This window comes from Phocoena phocoena, chromosome 16 (assembly GCF_963924675.1).
Source record: "Phocoena phocoena chromosome 16, mPhoPho1.1, whole genome shotgun sequence".
Lineage (NCBI taxonomy): Eukaryota > Metazoa > Chordata > Mammalia > Artiodactyla > Phocoenidae > Phocoena > Phocoena phocoena.
In genome coordinates, this window is record NC_089234.1 from 26,148,680 (window position 1) to 26,173,705 (window position 25,026).

The 25,026-nt window shown below is 49.6% G+C and overlaps 2 protein-coding genes across 2 annotated transcripts; both read left to right on the top strand.

The window, feature by feature from the left end:
* Window positions 1-7,524: 7,524 nt before the first annotated feature.
* On the top strand, window positions 7,525-8,184 carry C16H10orf95 (chromosome 16 C10orf95 homolog). Its single transcript, XM_065893890.1, has one exon. The coding sequence runs from the start codon at window positions 7,525-7,527 to the stop codon at window positions 8,182-8,184; it is 660 nt and encodes a 219-aa protein (XP_065749962.1).
* Window positions 8,185-17,860: 9,676 nt separating this feature from the next.
* CUEDC2 (CUE domain containing 2) lies at window positions 17,861-24,991 on the top strand. The gene is made up of 9 exons (XM_065894602.1): window positions 17,861-17,914; window positions 22,996-23,082; window positions 23,441-23,584; window positions 23,679-23,740; window positions 23,828-23,949; window positions 24,035-24,217; window positions 24,359-24,420; window positions 24,523-24,583; window positions 24,668-24,991. Exons 2-9 carry the CDS (start codon window positions 23,009-23,011, stop codon window positions 24,812-24,814), a joined length of 855 nt encoding a protein of 284 aa, XP_065750674.1. The 5' UTR covers window positions 17,861-17,914; window positions 22,996-23,008; the 3' UTR covers window positions 24,815-24,991.
* The last annotated feature ends 35 nt before the right edge of the window (window positions 24,992-25,026 follow it).

The window sequence follows — 25,026 nt, forward strand, 5'->3', positions numbered from 1 at the left end:
TCTTCCCTCTTCCTACCCCTGCCCAGACCCTGAAAGTCAAGTTTTGTTTTGCTCAGTCTAGTCTGCTAAGGATGTCCCACGTCTTCTCCCAACAGGCCTGTAAGCCTACTTAGATTTCTAGGCAATTAGACAGCACAGACTCCAGACTTGTGTTTCCCTACCCTGGGATATGGGGCCATGAGTGTGGCTTTTGGCTTCTGGGGGACCTGGGACTCAGTTCCCTAGCTCCACCACTTCTTTTTCGGGGATGCTTTTTTTGTGAGCCTCTGTTTTACTCCTTAGAGGGATTTTGTGGGCATTAAATGAGAAATAGGGGTGTAAGAGTTCTGTTGTCAACAGGAATATCATCCTCTGCCTCCTTCCTGACAACCTGGCAAGCGCCCACCCAGAGCAAACAGTCCAACACAAGGGCCCGGGTGTCCAGGTGCTAGAGTCTGTTCAACAAGTTCCTCGGGAGCCCCAGAGGCCCCATGAACCTTGTCCCCAGCGTTCGTTTCCCACCAGTCTGTCTCACTTTCCTCCTCCCCAGTCCTGCCTTTTCAGACCCTCTTCTTACCTCCTAGGTCTCCTCTTGGCCACACACACATCACCTCTTTTCTAGACTTCAAGCAATTGATGAAACCCCTCATGCTCCAGAAAGCCCTCATGACTAGAAGGAAGATTACCATTTCTCTCCCATCCTTACCCCTTACCCCCATCTATGCTTTACTGGCTGTGAGAATAGAGGGCAGGAAGGGCAGGAAACCAGCATTCAGCATAGAGTCTGGTACACTAGGGCCTCCATAAATTGACTAAAGGAGTCCCTCTGCCGTTCCATCTCTGGCCAGTATGTGCCTTTATTTCAAAGCAACACTGAGCCTTTACTTAGCCCTCCCTGGGTATCCCGTGGGGGAACAGGAGAATGCGGAGAGCGGCCAAGGGGCTGGAACTGGATGTGACCTTATAGGAAAGACTTTGGCTCCTGTGTTGCACTGAATACCCCACTCTGAGTTCCCTCAGCCCTCTGATTTTATAGACAATGTAACCAGTTACCCTTTTTTGTCAGCACCAGGGCTGGGCCTTGTGATTATCTCTGATTTCCCTTCCCAGTTGTCAAGCACAGAGATAACTGGGAGGCGACATGGGGTGCAATTGAAGATCATATCGCCTGCCTTGAGTCATACCGGAGTCTCTGGATCGTGGGAGAGAGACATACAAAAACTCTCCCTGAAGTTCTCTCCTCCCTTGGCTTCTGACCTCTGTGATCTAGGTTCCGCCATGTTCTCCTCCTACCTAACAGCTCCTCCTCAGGCCCCTTCACCGGGGCACTTTTTCCCAGGGCTTTCTTAGTTGCAGAGAGGGTCCCCCAAATTTCCATTTTCAAAACTCTTCACACATTCACTTAAACTTGTCAGGCCATACACTATATGGGGTAAAAGGGACTTCAAAAACAAGATTGCCTGTTGGGGGGAATATAAATTGGTGCAGCCACTATGGAAAGCAGTATGGAGGTTTCTCAAAAAAACTAAAAATAGGGCTTCCCTGGTGGTGCAGTGGTTGAGAGTCCGCCTGCCGATGCAGGGGACACGGGTTCGTGCCCCGGTCCGGGAAGATCCCACATGCCGCAGAGCTGCTGGGCCCGTGAGCCATGGCCGCTGAGCCTGGGCGTCCGGAGCCTGTTGCTCCGCAACAGAGAGGCCACAACAGTGAGAGGCCCGTATACCGCAAAAACAAAAAACAACAACAAAAAAAAACTAAAAATAGAACTACCGGATGTCCCTGGTGGAGCAGTGCTTAAGAATCCACTTGCCAACGCAGGCGACACCGGTTCGATCCCTGATCCGGAAAAATCCCACATGCCGCGGAGCAACTAAGCCCACGCGCCACAACTACTAAGCCTGTGCTCTAGAGCCCGCGAGCCAGAACTACTGAGCCCACGCACCACAACTACTGAAGCCCGCGCACGCTAGAGCCCGCATGCAACAACCACTGAACCGGCATGCTGCAACCACTGAAGCCCGTGTGCCTAGAGCCCGTGCTCTGCAAAAGAGAAGCCACCACAGTGAGAAGCCCGCACACTGCATGAAGACCCAACACAGCCAAAAATTAATTAATTAATTAATTAATTAAAAATAGAACTAGCATATGACCCAGCAATTCCACTCCTGGGTATTTATCTGAAAAAAAAATGAAAACACTGTTTGAAAAGATACATGCACCCCATTGTTCATAGCAGCATTATTTACAATTGCCAAGATATGGAAGCAACCTGTGTCCATCAAAAGATGAATGGATAAAGAACAAGTGAGCCTAGGGATTTCCCTGGCAGTCCAGTGGCTAAGACTCCGTGCTCCCAATGTAGGGGGCACAGGTTCAATCCCTGGTCAGGGAACTAGATCCTGCACACTGCAACTAAAAGATCCCGCATGCCTCAACTAAAAGATCCCACACACCACAATGAAGATCCCGTGTGGCACAACTAAGACCCAGCATAGCCAAATAAATAAATATTTAAAAAAAGGAACATGTGAGCATATATATATGTGTGTGTGTGTGTGTGTGTGTATATATATATACACATATATATATGCACACATACACAATGGAATACTACTCAGCCATAAAAAAGAATAAAATTTTGCCATTTGCAGCAACATGGATGGACTTGGAAGGTATTATGCTAAGTGAAATAAGTCCGACAGAGAAAGACAAATACTGTAGGATTTCATTTCTATGTGGAATCTAAAAAATAAAACAAACTAGTGCATATGAGAAAAAAGAAACAGGACTTCCTTGGTGGTGCAGTGGTTAAGAATCCGCCTGCCAATGCAGGGGACACGGGTTTGAGCCCTGGCCCAGGAAAATCCCAAATGCTGTGGAGCAACTAAGCCCATGCACCACAACTACTGAGCCTGCGCTCTAGAGCCCACGAGTCACAACTACTGAGCCCGTGTGCCACATCTACTGAAACCTGCGCACCTAGAGCCTGTGCTCTGCAATGAGAAGCCACCACAATGAGAAGCCCATGCACCGCAACGAAGAGTAGCCCCCGCTCTCTGCAACTAGAGAAAGCCTGGTGCATCAACGAAGACCCAACACAGCCAAAAATAAATAAATATTTTTAAAAAGTAGTTTTAAAAAAAAAAGAAACAGACTCAGATATAGAGAACAACTTAGTGGTTACCAGTTGGGAGAGGGAACGAGGGAGAGGCAAGATAGGGGTAGGGTATTAAGAGGTACAAACTACTATGTATAAAGTAAATAAGCTAAAAGGATATATAGTGTAACAGGGAATATAGTCAATATTTCATAATAACTATAAATGGAATAGAACCTTTAAAAATTGTGAATCACCATGTTGTACACCTGAAATTTATATAACATTGTACATGAACTATACCTCAGTTGCCCTCAAAAGGCATAGGTGGAACGCAACAGATTGGCAGCCATGATGACACAGTGTAATATGGGCCAGCGTAGCAGCTGTTCTGGTAACTTCACCTACTACCTTTCCTTCATGACAACCCCACCTCCCATCTCCAGCCTGAATATAAAACTACTGCTGGATAGCTTCCCAAACGTCCCACATGAACCCAGCACTCCCTCAACTTCCGATCACCCCAATTGTTTCTTATTTCCAGGATTGTCTTGACTACCCACCCAGCTGACCAAGCTAAAAACATGTGCATCCACCTTTACCCTCCGCTCTCCATCCAGGCAGTTATATGGAATCAAGTCCAGATGAATCTACGCCCATGTCTCTTTTCCATTCCCTGATCTTGTTGTGGTTGTTAGTTTTCCTAAACTAGGGTGTGAACCTCCTCCAAGACTGGCTTCCAGACTCTCTCCATCCTCTACTTTGCCCACAAAAGAGCCTCTGATCATGGGGGGTCACTGATCAGAAACTACTCAGGTTGCTGAATTTTGAAATTTTTCATAATAAAATTCTGGGGGAAAAACAGTCAGGGTGTATTGTTGATGCAAGCAACAGAAGACTTCACTCCATAGTATAATAACCTAAACATTTAATCTTCTAAAGACTAACATGATGGTGCTTTGAAATAATTTTTAAATGCCCATTTCATTATGTCCTTTGTAGTTAAATTTATATGAAGTAATGCAAGAGGGAAGAGATATGGGGACATATGTATATGTATAACTGATTCACTTTGTTATAAAGCAGAAACTAACACACCATTGTAAAGCAATTATACTCCAATAAAGATGTTTAAAAAAAATTTATAAAGTAAACACAACTGGCTATCTGTATAAAAAGAGTCCACTCAAACTAGATTAAGTAGGAAAGGAATTTATGGGGAAAGGGAAATTGGATAAAGGTGATCAAATGATACAAACTTTCAGTTATAAGATAAATAAATACAAGGGATGTAATGTATAACATGATGAGCAAAGTTAACACTGCTGTATGGTATAGCTGAAAGTTGTTAAGAGAATACACCCTAAGAGTTCTCATCACAAGGAAAAAATTTTTTTCTTTTTTTTTTGTATCTATATGAGATGATGGATGTTAACCAGACCTACTGTGGTAATCACTTCCTAGTATATGTAAGTCAAATCATCACGCTGTGCACCTTAAACTTATACAGTGCTGTATGTCAACTATATTTCAATAAAACCGGACGGGGAAAAAAGGGGATTTATTGGCTTATGGAACTTCAAAGTCCAGGATTCAAACGATGTCATCAGGACCCAGTTTCTCTCTCTGACCCTTGGCTCCACTTCTTCTGCAGCTCTATGCTCAGAGAGATCTCCACCTCTGGACCCAGAACTGCATTCTTTCAGATCTCTGTCCAGGGAAGAGAGCACTTCTTCACTCCATGCAATTAGAGAACAAAGCCCTGGGCTTGGCTCCCATTGGGCCAAATTGAGTCACATGGCTACCCTAAACCAATCACTATGGCCAGAAGGATGACAGCGATGATTGGTTTAGCCCTAAATCACCCAGGTAATTTAAGGATGAGCTAGAGCCAACTCCCCCAGAACCACTTTCCTGAGAGTAAATAAGGTGTGGGACCCAAAAAATCTGGGGGCTGTTACTGGAATCAGGGTGAATGAATGCTGAGAAACTCACAGCTTGGTCCTTATTTTTCTCATTTTTCCTGAAGACTGCCTCCCCAGTCTCCCTCAGCAAGCACGTCAGAACCAATATTAAAACGCAGGCTTCTCACTGTCCCAGGCTCCAACTTGAGCTTGGTCTCACACTCTCCTCATCTCCCACCCAGGTATGAGCAGATCCCCATGGGGGAGAAACTGGCCAGTCATACAGGGTCCATCGTTGAGCTCCAGGCTGGGGTGAGGTCAGTCTATAATAGGTAGTTTTGGACATTCCTCAAGTGCTGGGATTTGGAGGGGGGGCAAAGTTATAAATAGGAGTGGGGAGGTATATTAATTTCCTACTAACGCTCTAACAACCACAAACTTAGTGGCTTAATACAAATCTATTACAGTTTTGGAGGTTGGAATTCTGTCTCATAAACTAAAGTCAAGGTGTTGGCAGAACTGCATTTCTTTCTGGAGGGTCTAGGGAAGAATCCACTTCCTTGCCTTTTCCAGCTTTGAGGCTGCCTGCATTCCTTGGCTCATGACCCCTTTCATCTTCAAAACCAGCAAGAGCTAGTTGACTCTTATTATCACATACGCTGATTCTTCAGCCTCTCTCTTCCACATTTGACTCCTGTGATTACACTGGGCCCACCCAGATAATCCAGGATAATCTATTTTAAGGACTGCTAATTAACAACCTTAATACCATCTGCAACCTTAATTCCCCCTTGCCATGTAATATAACATACTAACAAGTCTCCAGGGATCAAGCCATGGACATCTTGGGGGTGGGAGGCCTCCCCCAACAAAGGTCACTATGTCCTGGGACCAGTTCTTAAGTGGACAGAGGGAGAGGCTCCCTTCTTGGAGCTGTTGGGTAGGGCACGTTAGATACATACCATAACCTAGTCCTAGCTGCTCTCACTAGGCCACTGCCCTGAATTAGACTTGAGAGAGTGGCTCAGTCAGGAATAAATAGAGTGGCTCACCAGGCTGAGTGTGGGGGACCTCCTCAGAGGGTAGCTGGGCTTTGTGGGATGCTGAGAATCTAGGAGAACCTATGGGGGGTTAGTCATGATGCTGCTTAAGTCAACAGAAGGGGAAGGAAAGTATGATGGCCTGGCGGCCTAGAAACTGGAAGAGGGTATCCATTTTAATCATCCAGCAACTACTACCCACTGGGGAAGAGAGGTGGAAGGGCATGAACTGCAGCCAGAGGGGACTGGAGCTCAGACAGTGCTCAACCCATCTGAACGAAGCAACCTTCGTGGCTTCACCCAAGTAGCTTCTGGGCTTTGGAATCATTTGCACTGGGTTCAAATCCCACTGTGCCAGTTATAGACTATGTGAACCTGGGAAAGTGGCCTAACTTCTCCGAATCTCTTGTTCCTCATCTATTAAATGAGAATGATACCACCATGTTCTTCATGTGGCTAATATGAATTAGAAGTTCTTTTTTAAAAAAAGTTATAAGCTCTTAAGTAACATTCTAGAAGGGAGGACTGTCAGATAGTCTAAAAGAAGCCCTAGCATGGATTGGTGATTAGGCTATTGTTGAGAGCACAAGTCTTGAGACAGACACGGGGTTGAATTCTGCCCTTACCATAACTAGCTGTGTGAGTCTGGACAAGACACTTAACCTATGTAAGCCCCAGTCATAGAATACATTTATTGTGTACCAAATCTGAGGCAAGCTGCTTCTTGCTATGTAAAGTCAGAAAAATATTAGTACCTCATTCCTAAGGTTGATGTAAACTTGAAGTTAGATGCTCATAAGCAACTTGATTCAGTGCCTGGTGTGCAGGAACTTCACTCAAATGTTAGGATAACTCCACCTGGGTGGAAAAAGGGGATGAGGAGAACAGGGAGCTAACTTGACTGGAAAAGCCACTGGATGTCCTGTGATGTTGCGGGCATCCCTGAGCACAGACCTCAGCGTCTAATTCGCAGCCGGTATGACCAGCAGGCTCACCCAGTGTAGACACAAGCTGGCTGGCTCCTGGCCAGCTCAAGATGTTTCCCTTTGCCTGGAAACCGGAAGGTGTGGCTGAGGCAGGGCATGGAGGAGAGCAGCTCAACTAAAAAGTGGTGGAGAGGAGCCCCGCTCTTGGATATCTCTGGTTCCCCCAAATGCTGGGGACCAGCTCCCCCAGGCTAAAGGAGGCAAGTGAGTAGGGAGCTACCTGGGAAGAGCATTTCAGGACTGGGGGCTTGAAAAAGGCTTGGGTCCTTCATGCCTGCTGGGAGCCTGGGGTTTGGGTCCAGCCCTAGGACAAGAGGTGAGGTGGGAGCTGAACTCCTTAGTAAGAGTTCCCCGAACTCCGGCACACGTGCAGGGCCCCCTGCTGTGAACCAGCGCCCCGGGTAACCAGGCCCCAGGGTCGGTGGTGGAGATGAGAACAAAGTGCACCCACACCCCCACCCCAGGTCTGGACCAGGACGAGGCCCCAGCAGCAATGCCGGCCGCCTGAGCTTCACACCATGTATACATACTGCTGCCTGGCGCCTGGGCAGGACGTCTGGCCTCTGCTGCAGCACCTCACCTACACCTACCTGCCCGCCCCTCCGCTGCTGCCCCCCATTCAGGCCCACAACTTCTGCAGCCGGCCCCTGAGCCTGAGCGCGGGCGAGTGGGCGGCTCCGCGGGAATACCACTGCTTCCACGCCACAGGCGCGACGCTAGTGATCACGCCGCCCTTGTGGGCCTTCCCGCAGGCCTACGCTGCGGCCCTGCAACCGCCGTTCCCAGCGCCCGGCTACCCAGGGCCGTCGCTTCAGGAGCCCGCAGATGCGGGTCGGGCGGCGGTCGAGAGCGGGACGCAGTGGCCGGAAGGCAGCAGCCTGCACGCTGAGCTGCACTGGGGCCGCGTGGAACGTACGCTACGGCCGGGCCTCAATCTGCCGGACTTCGTGCGCCGGGAGTTGCGACGAGCGTACGGCACGTACCCACGCACCGACGTGCGCGTCACCTATCGCGGCGGCGAGTTCCTGCTGCAGGGCGTGCCGCGCGTGCGCGAGCCCGAGTACCGTACGGATAGGCGAGTGCTGCGCCGGCCAGCCAGCAGCTGCAGCGGCTACAGCATCCCCGCGGGGGAAGCGGCGGAGCGCGGCCGCCGGAAGAAGAGGAAAGACTTGAGCTGAGGGCGCCGCGAGGCCCGGCGGCCGGCCAGGGTGAGCACGCGCGCGGCTCTCCTCCTGCCGCCACAGCTGTGCGCTGGGGCTGGGTGCACCTGTCACCTCTTTTTTTTTTTTAACCACCGCCCACTTCCTGCACTTCCTTGATTTCTCTCAGGTTATTGCTGGATGGCGGGGCAAGGGCGAGAATGGATCAAGGACATCTCTGGGTGGGTGTCCTATTACTCCTTCCTTCTACTTGGACTTGGGAAGCCTGAGTGTGTGTGGTGGAAGGAGGGCCTGAACCCTTTGTTTCCTCTCTCCTTCCTCCCCATCTTCTTCCTCTTTGAAGCCTGCCCTGCAATAAGCCCCCACTTTCGCTTTTTCCTCTCCTCCCTCCAGCAAAGCTCTCCAAACTCCCCAAGCTGAGGGCCCACCTATCCCCAGCTTGTAAGAAAAGTAAATAAATGAGTGAAGTCAAGTGTAGGCTTCAAGATCATTTTTATGCTTGGGGATAGGGGTTTTTCTTCATCTGTGTAAGGTGAGCCTTACTTTCCATCTTGGGGTACAAGGTGTTGGAGGTGAGGATTAGAGTGGACCTCTGGAAAAGTATGATTCCTCACTGGCTGGGCCTCACTCTCCCTTAACCAGCTCCCTTCCAGTGGAGGAGGACACTCTTCTAGGTCCTGAGGCCCACCACCCCCAGAGAGATTCGGAGGGCATAAGCTATTTTGTTGAGGCGTGGATGACAGGCATGACTGAGGAAGGCTGAGGAGGGGATCCATAATGAGATCCATAATGGCTCTGACATTTTCTAGACTCTGAGCCTCGGTTTCCTCATCTGTAAAAGAAGAAGAAAACCAACCCAGCCTACGTGGAAAATTTACCAACGTTTAAATTGAAGATGAATGTCACTTCTTGTCTCCTGATTCTTGCTAACAGTGTTTAATAGGGTGAATTTGCAATATTATAGGAGTTTGCTGGAGGGTTAGGCCACACATCCAATTTTAACTAAGGGTCTGGCCAGACCACCTGATCTGATGCCCAAGCTGTATAAATTTGGCTCCTATTGGAATTGCTTTCACTGATCTTCCATTTGTGGTTGGCCAACAGCTACCTGGATATACAGGTATGTTATTGAAGCTGTAGATCACTTGATTGAACACTGCTGTATTTATGAGCTTCATGGAGGAGTTCTATTAAACCTCAGCATTTGGTAAAGATGTTTCTACTGATAAGTTGTTTGCTTTTATCTTTGAATCACCAAGGATCTCATAATTGATCATATTTTTCTATTTGCCCTGGTTTCCAGGGAGCCAAATTTGCTTAGCATCTTTTGTGTAAAACCTTGATCCTGAACTGTTACCCCTAGTTTCATCTTATTTTCCTTTCCTTTTTTATTTTTTAATTATAAAGACACAGGGAGGTGTTGTAGTGTGATGGGTTTGCTGTGTGACCTTAGATGAATTGCTTAATGTCCCTGAACCAATTTCCTCATTGCAAATGGGGATGATGGTATTAGGACCTATCTCATAAGATTATTGAGAAGGTACTGTGAAATCCTGCACAAAAAATGTTTACCACAGTGCCTGTCATGTACTAAGTGCTCAAAGGGTAGTGTTTGTTCTTAAAAAGTAGTCTGCAATACAGAAATTTATAAAATAGAAAGTTAAAATCTGTTCTAATATCTCTCACCCCCAAATGATCACTGAGGTCCAGTCTAGTATTTTGTACTATTTTTTTCTGTTCACCTAGTATTAATTACATAAAATGAATTGCACAGTTTTGCTTGTTGCATTATACATTAAGTATATCTTGGACATCATTTTATGCCAATGCACATGGAGTTACCTCATTCTTTAACAGTCATCCAATATTCTATAGCATTTGGATTCTTTCCAGTTTTTAGCTATTAAAAGTCCATCCAACAAATTTCTTGAGTGCCTTTTATTTGCCAGGAACTGTGGTAGGCCCTGAGGATACCATAGTGAATGAGATAGCCATGGCAGTTTCTGTCCTTATGGAAGACATTTAAGCTGAGATCTAAAGAATATGAAGAAGCTAGCCATGCAAAGAGAAGGGTGAGGGGAAGCCAGGCAGGAAGTATGGTGGGTGCAAACGTCCCAAGGAATGAAAGTTATCTTTATTCACTCGACAGGCATTTGAGAGCTCACAGTTTGCTGGGCAGTGTTCTAGGCACTGGTACTACGGGAGAAAAACCAAACAACTCCCTGCCCTCGTGGAGCCTACTTTAGAGGTGTAATGTAGAGAAACAGAGACTGACAACAAGCAAATGGGAATATACGATGTAATGTCACACAGTGATAAGTAATGGGGTGCTGTTTTCAACAGGATAATTAGGGAAGGCTTCTCTGAAGAGGTGACTCTTGAGTGGAGACCTAATAAAGACCTTTACGAGCCATTTAAATAGCTGGGGGAGAAAAGCAAGTACAAACACCCTTTGGCTGGGGTGTCCTTGTCCTGTGAGCGAGCGGGAAAGTGATGATTAATGAGGTTACAGATGAGGCTGGATCCTGTGGTACCTTGAAGCCATGTAGAAAAATTTGGATTTTATTCTTAGGGGATGGAGGGTTATGAGCAGGGGGAAATGTGATGAGTTTTTTTTTTTTAAGTTATTCTGGATACTGTGTGGAAAAGAGACTATAGAGGGGCCATTTTGAAAATCGGGAGAGCAGTTAGGAGGCTTTTGAAGTAATACAGGCAAAAAATAAGCTGATGGCTTGGTCTTATTTGGAAGCTGTGAGGGTAATGAGAATAAATGTCCTTGAATATGCATCTTTATTCACATACAAAGCCAACTTGAAGGGACTTCCACTGACCAAATCAAGGACAATTTAAGCATCAAAACAAATAATCACAGTAACATTATAACCTGCTGAATAAAATAAGGATCCCTAGGTCCATACTAATGCTAACTAAAAAGTACATATGAAAGGAAAGCTCTTCCTTATAGTAGAAGTAATGATGAAATTAGAAAATCACCATTCCCAATCATCAGAGTAATGATTGATTCAGGTGAGAATCATTTCTGAATACTAAAACTGATGGGTGAAAGTTTGATGTGAAACTGGATATTTATATAGTTTCAAATATGTTCCAATAAGATATTTATTAATTACAAATTTTAAAATAGTAACCTGAAAAAAAATAGTAACATGATAATATAATAGAGAAAACTGGTGGATAACACTTTAACCCCATTGCAGTAGTCCCTCTTAAAGTCTTTCTTACTTACCATCTTTAATGGGTTTCTTTAAAAAAATTTTTTTCAATTTATTTATTTATTTTTGGCTGCATTGGGTCTTCGGTGCTGCGCACGGGCTTTCTCTGGTTGCGGCACGCAGGCTTCTCATTGCGGTGGCTTCTCTTGTTGCAGAGCACGGGCTCTAGGCGCGCAGGCTTCAGTAGTTGTGGCGCACGGGCTCTAGAGCGCAGGCTTAGTGGTTGTGATGCACAGGCTTAGTTGCTCCGCGACGTGTGGGATCTTTCCGGACCAGGGATTGAACCCATGTCCCCTGCATTAGCAGGTGGATTCTTAACCACTGTGCCACCAGGGAAGTCCCTAAAATTTTTTCTTTAACAGAGACAAATTGACATCATGTGCTGTCTGATATGTTAAACTGAAAAATACAACATCAGTTCAGCAGTAAGGCATAATCATGAGGAAACCTCAGATAAATCTAAATTGAGAGAAAATTGTTCAAAAATGCCAGTGTCATAAAAGACAAAGGTTTCAGGTCAAAGGAGACAAAAAGAGGCATGAAAACTAAATGCAACACATGATCCTGTTTTGGATCCTGGACCAGAATGAAAATTGTTGTGAAGGACAGTGTCGGGACAAGTAACAAGATTTGAATGAGGACTATAGATTAGACAAAGCATTATGGCAAAACGTTAACAGTTGGTCAATCTGGTAGAAGGCTAAGCCAGAGTTCTTTGTACGATTCTGGCTACTTTTCTTTAAGTTTGAAATAATTTCTAACTAAAAATAAAAATAGCAATAATAAGTAAATTGAATCTCTGGATCAAAAAGGATACACACTTAAAATGTACTCTGTCACAGGTTTTATGTTTTAATCTTAGAGAATTATCTGCATGCTGGTAAGCCTCCTCTAATCCTTTTTTTGAAACAAGGCAGGCTTCAAGTAAATCATGAGTCTCATACCAAGTTAGGTGTGTTCTGAATCCCCTTCCTTCTCTATCGTCTCAGGTCCATACCCTTGAAGTCTCTCAACTTCCCCCATCTCGGGACTTCCCTGGTGGCTCAGTGGTTAAGAATCCGCCTGCCAATGTAGGGGACGTGGGTTTGAGCCCTAGTCCGGGAAGATTCCACATGCCGCGCAACAACTAAGCCCATGCGCCACAACTACTGAGCCTGCGCTCTAGAGCCCGCGAGCCACAACTACTGAGCCTGCGAGCCACAACTACTGAAGCCCGCGTGCTCTAGGGCCCACGTGCCGCAGCTACTGAGCCCACATGCCTAGAGCCCGTGCTCTGCAACAAGAGAAGCCACTGCAATGAGAAGCGCGCGCACCGCAACGTGAAGAGTAGACCCCGCTCACCGCAACTAGAGAAAGATCGCACGCAGCAACGAAGACCCAACACAGCCAAAATTAATTAATTAATTTAAAAAAAAGAACTAAGTACACATCTCACAAAATTCCATTCACAGGAATTTAAAAACAAAAAAAACACTTCCCGGGCTTCCCTGGTGGTGCAGTGGTTGAGAATCCGCCTGCCAATGCAGGGGACACGGGTTCGTGCCCCGGTCTGGGAAGATCCCACATGCCGCGGAGCGGCTGGGCCCGTGAGCCATGGCCGCTGAGCCTGCGCGTCTGGAGCCTGTGCTCTGCAGCAGGAGAGGCCACAGCAGTGAGAGGCCTGCGTACCTCAAAAAAAAAAAAAAAAAAAAAAAAAAACACTTCCCCATCTCTGAGAATCTGCATTGCTTACATTCTTCCCCCAAGTCTTCCACATATGCCCTGGAAATGCCCAGAGACTGCAAACAATATACCCCTATCCCCCAGCCCCAGTGAGGGAGGAGGCCCCCAATTACAGGCTTTTTGAAGGAAGTGCTGCCACTCAGCTCAGTCCAACATGCCAATCCTTCCAAACCCCAGTGCTTGCTCCAGCCCTAAGGATGTAAAGAAGCCCTGCAGGGAGCCTAGATGCTTCTTTGTTCTTTTCTTTGAACTTAACCCTTAGAACTCATAAAACATCTGGGCTGCCAGGGACTTTACTGTTCACCTGGCCCAACCTCCTCAGGTGACCTTATGCTGGGAAACCGAGGCCAGAGAGAAGGAGTGACTCACCCAATGTCACACAGTAGGTGGGAATCCAGAGCTTCTAGATCCCAGCAGGGCTTGGGCTACCAAACTCATCTTGGTGGCCTTCTCCTCCTGGCCTTGCCCCAGCTTTATCCAACCCTGGCATCTGGTCTAGAGCCCTTTGCTCAATAAACCCTGACTGACCAATTTTAAACCCTGTCCTACCTCCCAGCTGGGTAGCTCACATCCTACTGAAGGGAGGATAATAAGAATCATAACAGGGAGTTCCCTGGTGGCCCAGTGGTTAGGATTTGGTGCTTTCACAGTGGAGGCCCAGGTTCCATCCCTGGCCAGGGAACCATCCCGCATGCCATGTGACATGGCACAGCCAAAATACACACACACACACACACACACACAAAAAAGAATCATAGCAATCTCACACACTTAACTCAGAACTTACTATGTGCAGGCACTGTGCTAGAGCCCTGTACAAAAACTATCATTTAATCTTCACAAAAACCTTGATGTGGATATAATTATTATTCCCATTTATAGATTAGGAAACTGAGGCCGATAGAAGTTAACAACTTACCCAAGGGTACACACAGAGAATACACCTGGGAAATCTGACTGTAGCCTTAACATCTAGGCCAAACTGCCTCTTCATACATGAGACACACTCAGCAAAATACAAGGAACGTTTATTGAACAGCTACTCTGTGTAGAACACAGGACTAGACACTCTGGGGCTCATGAATCAAGCCCCACTGGAAGCAGAGTGCGGAGGATTTGTAGGAGATCGTATGCATCATTGAGGGGTTGAAGAAGATTCTTGTAAGAGGCATCTGAGAGAGGCTTTGAAGGATGTATAGGATTCCAACAGATAGCGATGGAATGGAGGTGTCCCAGGGAGAACTGAGGCGGGATCAGCATGAGTAAAAGCATGGCAGCAGGAGCAGGAAGTAGCAGGGTTTCATTGGAGGACAGGTTATAACCAGGGAGCAATGGAAGATCAGGCTTGAAAGCTAAGTGGAGGCCATACTTTGAAAGACTTTAATGGCAAAGTGAGGAGTTTTGGGGAGCCATTGAAGTCTTTGACAAGAAGAGTAACTCGAAGTTATTAAAAGTTCTGGCAGGTGGCAGCACCTGGCTGGGACGCTGTGAGTCTGAGATAGCAGGTCCCCCATGACCTCAGTATTGACAGTACAGCACAGCCGGGCACCAGAACTGAGTCCCCAGGGCATTTGCTAGAGCTCACAGCCTATGGAATTCAGTTCTCAGAGCCAGATGGCCAAAGTTCTTTTAGCCTTGATGCTGCCCTCCTGTGCTCCCTTCTGTGAATTTTCCCCCATTCCCAGGATGTGTCAGAAGAGGAACCTGGGATCTCAATATTCCTCCTATCCCATCGAGGGTCTGAGCTCGGAGCTGAAAATAGGGGCCCATTGCTAGGGAAAGAGGTAAGGGTTCTCTAAATTCTAACAGGATACTGATGTAGGATATGAGGGGAGGGGACTCAGGGCTGTGGTAGGGATTCCGTGGGTACTGCAGAGTCAGACCCGTCATCTCCTGCCCAGATACGCTTCTGGTGGGGCCAGATGTGGAACTGGATGGGCAAGGGGCTAGGGGAACAGCCAGAACATGTACACTGAGAAGGGCGTTTCTCTAGAGAATGAGTGGCTTCCTGAGCCAAAGAGGACCCACAAAATATGGATCCCCAAGGTAGAGGGAGGTCCAGGAGTCCCAGCTCCCTGAAAATCTCCCCACCTGAAGTGAAGATCTGAAGTACCTGGGATAGCTAAGGGAGCAGAAGAGAAAGACTTCCCTGAAACACACGTTGACTTTCTACAAAGTTAAACTGAGGGCTGGGGTGCTATTCCCATTCACAGGGCGGACCTGCAGCCTATCCCTGGAGATGGGAGAGGCAAGCTGGCAGGCTCAGGAGTCACCCTACCCCCACCCTGCTTGAGTTGAGAGAAAGGGGTCTGCACTTACCCATGAAGCCTCTTCTCTCCCTCCTGGAGCTGGATCTACAGCGATGCTCCCAGAGACTGCTCCTTAAATAGGGCCCGCCCCAGCCAACTCCCGCCCCCGCCCCATCCTGGCTCTTCTGAGAAAGGAGGAAGGTGTGGGAGGGCCAGGCACCCTGCCCAGAGAGCCCTTGCTGACCTCAAGCAAGAGTGGGGACCCCCCTCTTCCCCCCCACCCCATCTTTCAAAGCGTTCCCTTCCTCACCTCAGTCTCTGAGTCCCTCCCACCCCTTGAGACCAGCCAGCTGGGTTCTTTCTCTGCTCTTAATGTCTGGGAAATCTGCTCTTTATGCCTAATTCAAGCCCAATTTCCTCATTCTGAGGTTGGATGATGGGGAATTGATGTGCTAGGGGAAGCTTCAGCGCAGGCTTCTAGCTTCTCCCATCAGCTCAGGAGACCCAGCATCTGTTGCAGAATTCGTTTGACGGAATGGGGAGAGAGGAGGTATCACTATACCTCCTTTCACCTCATGTAGCTTCAAGCACCATCCAAAGCGTAAGTGGAGTTTGTTCCCATCCGGTGGAGAGAGATTGAGACCTGAGGGGACAGCAAATCGGGAGCTTAAGGTCCAGCCTGCTATGGAATGTCGAGAAGGACAAGTGATCCCTGGATCCCCTGCCTTACAGTTTGTGTGTGTCCTTGTGCCTGTGGTGGTCCCTCTCCTCAGCCCACTCTCTGTCCTCTGACTCCAAAACCTAACCCTTGCTGCACAGAGTTGAGACTCTCCAGGGTCTGAACTGGGAATTGAGGGGCTCCCTCTAAATGGTCTTTCCCATCATCCTTCCCTGAAAGGTCAGGAAGTTCTTTCCCACGATAATATGTAGCTACATCCAACTGCTATTCAAGAAACAGGCCGTGGGGGAGGGGGAATGGTATGCCTCAGGGATGGCCACAAGGGTCCTGAGCCAGGACTAGGGACAGCTCTTCTGAGGAAACCTGAAAATTCCTGTAATGGGGGTGGTAGGGAGAGAAGACTCATCATCAGTATTGTGCAACGGAGGGGGAGGGAGGATGGGGACTGCGGGAGGGGAGCGATGGCCAAGTCTTTAGAGGGCTGGCAGCTATCCATAACCCCTTTCCCAGGGGCCTGCTTGGCCAGAGTTGAAAGTGGCTGTCACCTCACCCCTCATTAACCCCAGCAGCACCAGGCTGGCAGCAGCAGTGCTTTTATGGGAGACACGTTGCTAAAGGTGCTCCCTCCTTCTTCCCTCCCCTTTCCTGCCCCCTCTCCCCAGCAGCCAACATCTTGCGCTCTTTGAGGCCAGATGATCCTGGTGGGGAGGTGGGAGGCTGCTGTGAGGGACAGGACTGGAAGAGGGAGCAGTGATCCCCTTTTTCTCCATATTTTGGCACTGCCTCAGTCCTTAGGGAAAAGAGGATGGGACTTTCTACCTTGGACTGTGAGCTCCTGTGGATAGGGACAATCTCTGGGTCCCCAGCGCCCTACAAGGGGACTAGCCCTAAAAAGAGGCTCATCCATGCTGATCGGGGATGGGAGAGTTCATCCTTGAATGGAACTCCTTCCCTCATGACCCATTAAAGGGTTCTTGGGAAGGGAAGGCTATGGGCTTCCCCACAGGGTAGCGCCAGGAAGCTCCGTAGCAGGAAGAGAAAGAGGAAGCTGAGGCCTTACAGGGTACTGGAGTTCAGCCGTCCTGTTATAAATGAGAAGCCCTGCCAACTCAGGCATGAAGTTACTGGGGGTGGGCATGGCCTGCAGGCCGTACTGGATCTGCACTCAGGTGGATCCTCGCTCAGAGCACCTGCTGCCCCGCCTTCCCCATCCAAACCAGGCTCCAGATCCCAAGACCCAGGCCCTGTAACCCACACTAATCTTGGGGAAACATCGCAGTTAAGAGAATACAAAGGAGAGTTAGATATGGCGGGTAAGTCAGCACCTAAGAGTTGTTGGGTGACAGGGCTTGAATATGGATTGGACACAAAAGGGGAGAGATGGGATTTGGGGAAGAACACTGGGTCTAGGAGTAGGGCCACTAGAACTAACCAGGGAGAGACAAGGGCGGGGTGGGGGTGGGGAAGCTACAGGATTTGAGGGCGGAGATTTGGGGGCGAGGAAATAAGACGGATGGGAAGACACCGGGTGGGGTCAAAATGTTCTCCCGTCTGTGCAGACGGCAAGGCACTAGGAGGGGATACAGTCAGTCACTGAGACTCCACCCACTGGCTGGACCTCCACGCCTAACTCCTCCCTACTCTCAACAAAAATGGCCGCCGCGGGATCTCGCCCAAAGCTCTGAGACAAATGTGAATGGTAGCAGGAGCACCGCCCACTTGTGGGCATGCCCTTCTTAAAAATGGCTACCACGGCGCTTCTGGAAAGTAACCGTTCTGGGCCCCGCCTTTGATCTCGTTGGTGGGGCTGGGGGATGAGAGCTGCACCGCGCGGGACAAGTCGCCGGCCGCGCCCGACGGAGCAGGTGATTTCCCCTCCAGGCCCCGGCCCAGGCCTAAAAGAGTCGTGGAGAGCGTTGACCCAGGGTACCCGTCCTTTGTGTCTCCCCACGGTACCCCCGGGGCCCGCCGGAACCCCATCTCTGATTCTCGCCGTGGCCTGTATCAAGGCACATCCTAGCTTGCTCAGGCCTCCCTCGTCATGTGTCCCTCAGGGCCGCAACCGCATCCCTGTGCCCTCGGGCCCACTATTCTGGATGCTTATGGGTACCCCGCTAGCTCGTTTAGGGAGCTCCTGCTTCAGGGGTCGGCCATCATCATGGTCCCACTTCCTGTATTCCGCCTCCCCCCATTTGTGCTCCTGCCTGACTTTGGATGCCGGAATCCCTTGTGTACCCATCGGTGTCCTTGGCTCCTCTAAGACCTGACTTGGGGGTCAGGGTACAATGATGTGCTCTGGAACCTGCGTTATGGGACTAGGGCCCCAGGAGCTGTGCTTCGTAAGGGCTGGGAGAAGCAGTGAAGACCTCGTTTCTAGACCCTCTTGAGTGCCCCAGACTTCTTCCACTCTGCTTCCCAGAATTCCTCCTCCCACATGGCCTTCTGCTCTCCCTCCACCTTGGGCATCTCCCCACCCCAAGGGAACAACATGGTACTCCTTCCCCCAGTCTCACTTAAACTTGTCCAGGGGGGTTTTATGGAACATTGGAAAGTCCAGGCCTGTGCTTGGTCCTGGGGATGCTCTCAGACCAGCCGAGGGCAGTGAGGATGGGGCAGTCAGGGTTGGCTCCAAGAAGGAAGTGAGGCCTGCAGAGTGAGAGGCAAAGGGAAAGACATTCTGAATGGGGAGAATGGTGTGAGCAAAGATTCCGAGGTAGGCAGAGGGCCAGCCAAGCAGGAGAGGATCAGATTACAGGCTGGGGACTGACCATTTGCATCATGAAAGGTGGTATAGTGTAGTGGTTAACAATGAGCCAGACCGCCTGGGTGTAAATCTGCCATTAACTTACTGTGTGACCCTGGGCAAGTTACTTAACCTCTCAGTGCCTCCATTTCCTTTTGGGTAAATGGGATAATATCAATATGATATATTAGTATCTATATGTTAAGGTAATTGTGAGGATTAGGTAAGTTAATACATGTAAAGTGCATAGAACAATCCCTGATAGATTGTAAGCAGTCAGTAAATGCTAAATATTTTTACCTTCATCAGAGGTGTTTAAACAGGACTCATGACAGGATGACAATCACATTTCATGGGTGCAGCTAACCAGTGGACCCTTATTTGGAGCCCCCAGGAAGTAACGGGGTTCTGTGGGCTATATCCAGAATTTGAAAAGTCTCAGGGAAATCATGTTCTTGCCCTGGAGAAGGCTGGCTGTTCAGGCTGCAGCTTCCCCAGCTTAGGGACTATGGAGGAGAAATATTAGGAGAAGCCTCTGGGTAGGAAAGAGATGCTGAGGAAGCCTAGGGGGATGGAGAAGGGTGAAAAAGAAGTGGCAAGCTTTGAAGGCTGGGTGAAGTTTGGGCAGCCCAAGAACATGAGGAAGGGGGATGTTCCATTAGGAGACAAGCTAGAGCAAAAGCTCAGGGCAGGAAGACTTTTTTATTTGGGCACAGTGGTGGGGGGGTGTTTCCTAATAATAACTCCCTGGCTCTTGGACCTTGGTTAGAAACCTAGGGGCATCAGACACATCCCTGAGAGCTTCTTCCCTAGAAGCTTTCATGCAGCATCCGTGGACTTTTGTCCCAGCAGAGGTTGGCAGGCAACTGCTAGCAGCCAGGATTGGTATAACCCAGGGTGGATGTAGGTCTCCCTAGGGGGCTGACTTCTTGGGGGAGCTGCATGATGGGATCTGGTATGCCCTGTCTGAGCAGTTCTCTTCCTCCCCAGGGCCTACGCTAGGGTCTGGAGCAAGAGGCTAGCCTCCCCTGGTAGGATAGGGCTTCTCAGTTCTCCTGTCCTGAGCAACCCCTGTGCTGTCACAGCAACTCTGTGTTACCAGTCAGGGGACAAGGGAACTGCGATAATAGATGGTAGCCCTATCTCAACCCAATTGGAGGTCTTGACATCTCCCCATCCCCTGGAGTAGCCCCTAGAATATACACTCACTCAAGTAGGTGTCCTGGATTTATCTCCTGACTACCACAGTCAAGCCAGCTGACTTTGGGCAAGTCATTAAACCCACTCAGCTTCAATCTCTTCATTTCTAAAGTGGGGAGTAACTGTTTATTGAGTGTCTACTTCACAGAAGACACTGAGTGTACACTGATGAATAAGCCAGGAGTGTAGTCTCTGCCCTCATGAAACATGTGGAAGAAACATTAAACATTGCCCCAATAATGTTTTGATTATAGCTGTAAAAGGTGCTGCTAAGTAAGGAAAAGTGTAGTCTGCAATGAGGATGTAAGATAGAGAAGACCAAACCAGTTCTAAAGGGTCAGGGGAGCATCCCTTGAAGGAAATTGTAAACTGAAACCTGAAAGGTGAGAGGAGTTAGCAAGTGAAGGGGTGGAGGTGGCACGTTGCCCAGGCAGAGGAAACAGTTTGTGCAAAGACCCTTGCTGTGAAAAAGCTGGAGTGCTGGCAAGCTGAAAGCAAGCCGGGGTGGAGGGGAGTGATCCCGGGGGTGGGTGGTGTGTGGTGAGGCTGGAGAGATGTAGGCAGGAGTGAGGCCCTGAATTGAGGGCCATAAAAAGAAGCTGGGCTTATCTGAAGGGAAGCAGGAAATCACTGATAGATTTTAAGCAGAAAAAGTGTGATTTTTTGGTAAATATTGTACAGCCATGATCTTTGTAGAGAATAGGTTGTTGGGGGAAAGATGGTAGTGGGGAGAACATTTAGGAAACTCTTGCAGTTAAGGCAAGAGTTGGAGCCAAGTGGGAGTAGAGATGGAGACAAGTAGATATGTTGAGGGATAATGGTCAGGGCATGGTGACTGATTGGATGTGAGAAGGCAAGAGGTAGGATGGTGTCAATGATAATTCCCAGACTTGTGGCAGGAACAGCTGGGTACGTGGACATGCGTATACTGAGATAATTCCCAGACTTGTGGCAGGAACAGCTGGGTACATGGACGTGCGTATACTGAGGCCAGCCTTGGAGGAATAAAAGACTTGGAAGAATGTCAGTTTGGGACATGTTAAGTCATCCCCACGGAGGTGTCAGAGAGGTAGACGTACAAGTGTGTAGCTCAGAGGAGGAGACTGGACTATAGGATTGGACATTTGGGAATTGGTGACATGGAGTTGGTACAAGAAGATGTGGGACCAGATGAGATTTTCCAGAGAGAGGGTGCAGACTGAGGAGAAAGGAGAAGCAGCTTTGAGCCTGAGCTTTGCTGCCACATTTAGAGGGAAGCAGAGGAGAGGGGGACAGAGGAGGAGCCTGGGAAGAAATGGCCAGAGAGGTAGAAGAGAAATAGGAGGATGTGATGCCTCCTGGACCAACATTGGTGCTACTTGAAAGGGCAAATGTTAGGTGAAACTACAAGAAATTGCCTTTTTCTTTTCTTTTTCAGATCAAAAACAGGTAATATTGGCAAGTTCATATGGTTCAACCTAATGAGACCAAAACCTGAAAAAGTAACTCATGCCCTTAGCCTGAGAAAATTTAGTAGAGCAGAAGCCAGACTGAAGTTGGGGAGAAGTGGATAGAATGGAGAATAATAAGGGAATAGATTCAACAGGACCTGGTGATTGATTGATTGCAGCAGGGGTTGAGAGAGGGTGAAATCATGGGTAACCCCCAAGTTTCAGGTTCGGTAGCTGAGTGAGTCATGTTAGCCGGTGAAACAGGAGGAGGTGCCTGTTTGGAGGGGGAGTACACACATCGGGAGGATATGGTGAGTTGGGGCTAGGTGCAGTTTGAGGTGCCCCTGAGTCTTCTGAGTGGGGTAATGAGCTGACATTTGGACTCGTGGGTCTGGAGCAGTTCTTTACCACCTAAGTGTTCCTGACTACCAAATACAGACTTTAGGGAGTCAAAAGCATGTAAGTAGGAATGAAATGAGTCAATAAGTATTTATCGAGCACCTACTAAGTGCAGGCATTCTTCTAGGTGCTAGGGCTATACCAATGGATAAGACAAAGTATCCCCCCCTCAAACTCCCTCTTCTTGAAGTGTACATTCTGTGGGGGAGGACAACAGGCAAATAAACATAAAGATAACATGGAGCTGTAGTATATGCTATATAGAAAATAAAGCAGAGTAAGGGATTGGGGAGTATGGGGAATGCCTAATTTTGGTCGGTTAGTCAGGAAAGGTCTCTCTATGGAGGCAACATTTGAGCAGAGCCCTGGCAGAGGTGAGGGGATGAGCCATGTGGATATCTGGAGGAGACAGGTAGAAAGAAACTGGGCAAGTCTGAGGAATAGCAAGGAGGCTGCTGGGGCAGGAGTGGAGTTAGCGAGGAGGGAGTGGTGAGGTTGGAGAGGTAAGCAAAGGCCAGATCTTGTAGGGCTCCGTAGGCCTCGGGACGGAGGATGGAAAGTCCTCCGTAGATAGGCCCAAGCTGCTGGAAGGGCAAGGACCTGGCAGGAAGAGAGAATTCATGAAAGGCTTCCCCTTCTATCTGGGCCCCAGAGCCAGAAAAGCCCCTTTGTGCAGAGGGTGGGTGGCCCACTCTGGGTGGGGGAATGGCTGTGCTCAGTCCTGAGGCCTGCTCCTTGGGGGGCTGGACAATGGGTCCCTTGTGGTTGGACTTGGGGGCCAAGTGGCCCTCTCAGTGATGGGATTCCTCAGCCAGGAGGCATGTGACCTCAAGACCTTGGCTTCTTTCCAGAGGGTCTAGGCCTACTGTTGGGGAATGGGGTGGGGAGATGGGGAGAGGTTGGGGGAGGGGGGAGGGAAACGTCCACTCTGGAAACTTTCTCCTAAGACAGTGTCCTGCCCTGTCTCAGGCTGGAGGAGGTGGAGAGATAGGCAGGCAGGGGGCTGTGGCTCTGCTTGAGGGAGTGGGGGAGGGCTGAAGAACTGGAAGCTATGGGCAACATCAACAAATCGTTTCTACAGCAGGGCAGGAGGGAGGAGCTGGCCGCCCCTGGACCTGGTGGGCAGGGGCAGGCAGAAGAGGGCCTGACAAGCCTCTGTCTTGTGTCCCTTCAGAAGAGGAGAGAGCATGGAGCTGGAGAGGATTGTCAGTGCAGCCCTCCTTGCCTTTGTTCAGACGTACCTCCCAGAGGCTGACCTCAGGTAGAAGCTGCTCTCCTAGAAGGGTCATGCTGGGGCCAGAGTTGGAGCTGCTGGGCAGTACTCTGGGCCTTGGCCAATGGAAAGACTGGGGTGGGAAGTACTCAGCCCTATTCCTCAGGTGGAGGAGGGCTGGTTATGATTTGCTGGTATGGCCTCACCTCTCATCCTGTTCCTGTCACCCTTGTTGAACAGATGGGAAACCAAAGCTCTGCGGGGGTTGGGGGGGTGGGGGGTGGGATACTCTTCTGGGCTTAAGGCTTGAGGTCTGGCTCCTGGACCCCATGAAGCCCAGGGCTGGAGTCCCAGGCTAGGTGGCAATGCTGGAGGTAACAGGGCTTGTCCTGTCCCCTTGCTGCAGCGGCTTGGATGAGGTCATCTTCTCCTATGTGCTCGGGGTCCTTGAGGACCTGGGCCCCTCAGGCCCATCGGAGGAGAATTTCGATATGGAGGCCTTCACTGAGATGATGGAGGCCTATGTGCCTGGCTTCGCCTACATCCCAAGGTGGGGCCTGGCTGGGACCAAGAGGAGGTGGAGGGCTGGCTGATTGTGGAGGGTGGGCAGAGTTGTCCTTTTACCGCCCTCCTTGCCTTTTCAGAGGTACAATAGGGGAAATGATGCAGAAGCTCTCAGGGCAGTTGAGTGGTGCCAGGAACAAAGGTGAGTCTGGGAATCGGGCACTTGGGTGACTCAAACCCCCATCCTCCAAAGCCCTGGCAAACCTGTTGCTCTTTCTGCCTCTTTAAGAGAACCTGAAACCACAGAGCTCTGAGGTCCAAGGTCAGGTATCTGTCTCCCCAGAGCCTCTGCAGCGGCTCAAAGAAGAGACGATGTCTTCTCCGACTGCTGCTGGGGACACCCAAGATGAGGTACTGGTAGAGGAGGGTACCGACGAGGGAGCTAGGGCCCTGGAAAGGAGGAAGTATTGCCTCTTGTCAACATTTATGCCCACAGGCATCCGGCGCTGAGGAGGAACTGCTGCCAGGGGTGGACGTACTTCTGGAGGTGTTCCCTACCTGTTCGGTGGAGCAGGCCCAGTGGGTGTTGGCCAAAGCTCGAGGGGACTTGGAAGAAGCTGTGCAGATGCTGGTAGAGGGGAAGGAGGAGGGGCCTCCAGCCTGGGATGGCCCCAACCAGGTATCCTCTGCTAGACGGCCCCCCAACCCCATGTAACCTCAGCTATGTTCCACCTTAGTGTTAAGCCCCCGCCCCTAGCCTATCCCCATTTGCTTTTCCTGCTGGTACCCTAGGCCCTAGACAGGCTTCCCCTCTCTGCAGGACCTGCCCAGGCGCCTCAGAGGCCCCCAAAAGGATGAGCTGAAGTCTTTCATCCTGCAGAAGTGAGTCTGGGCTGGGCTGGGCTGGGCCGGGCCGGGCCGGGCCCTGCCCTTAGAGGGTTTTCCTAGGGTGGCAGGAGCTTCACCCAGCCAAGTTTTTGGCAGGTACATGATGGTGGATAGCGCAGAGGATCAGAAGATTCACCGGCCTATGGCTCCTAAGGAGGTGAGACGGTCGCAGCTCCTAGGGTCATGGAGTGGGTGCAACTGTCTCCTGGCTTCTGCTGCTCACTACCTGATTGCCTGACAGGCTCCCAAGAAGCTGATCCGGTACATCGACAACCAGGTAGTGAGCACCAAAGGGGAGCGATTCAAAGATGTGCGGAACCCTGAGGCTGAGGAGATGAAGGCCACATACATCAACCTCAAGCCAGCCAGAAAGTACCGCTTCCACTGAGGCACTCGCCAGACTGCCGGAGCCGTCTAGGCTCAGATCCCAGAGGGATGCAGGAGCCCTACACCTCCACACAGGGCCCGCCGTAACTCCTGTCCCCCGTCTTTCCCTACTTCCTCGCTCCACAGTGTTAACCTCCTCTTGGAGCTGCCATGGGTACAGTAAAGGTAGCCCCAGGAAGGTGTGAGTGCATTCTAGTCATTTCACAGCTGGGG

Coding starts and splice junctions, on each gene's coding strand:
- C16H10orf95 (XM_065893890.1), top strand. CDS start 7,525: ATGTATACATACTGCTGCCTGGCGCCTGGGCAGGACGTCTGGCCTCTG.
- CUEDC2 (XM_065894602.1), top strand. CDS start 23,009: ATGGAGCTGGAGAGGATTGTCAGTGCAGCCCTCCTTGCCTTTGTTCAG. Junction 23,950..24,034: donor CTGGGGACACCCAAGATGAG/GTACTGGTAGAG, acceptor TTATGCCCACAG/GCATCCGGCGCTGAGGAGGA. Junction 24,218..24,358: donor CCTGGGATGGCCCCAACCAG/GTATCCTCTGCT, acceptor CCCTCTCTGCAG/GACCTGCCCAGGCGCCTCAG.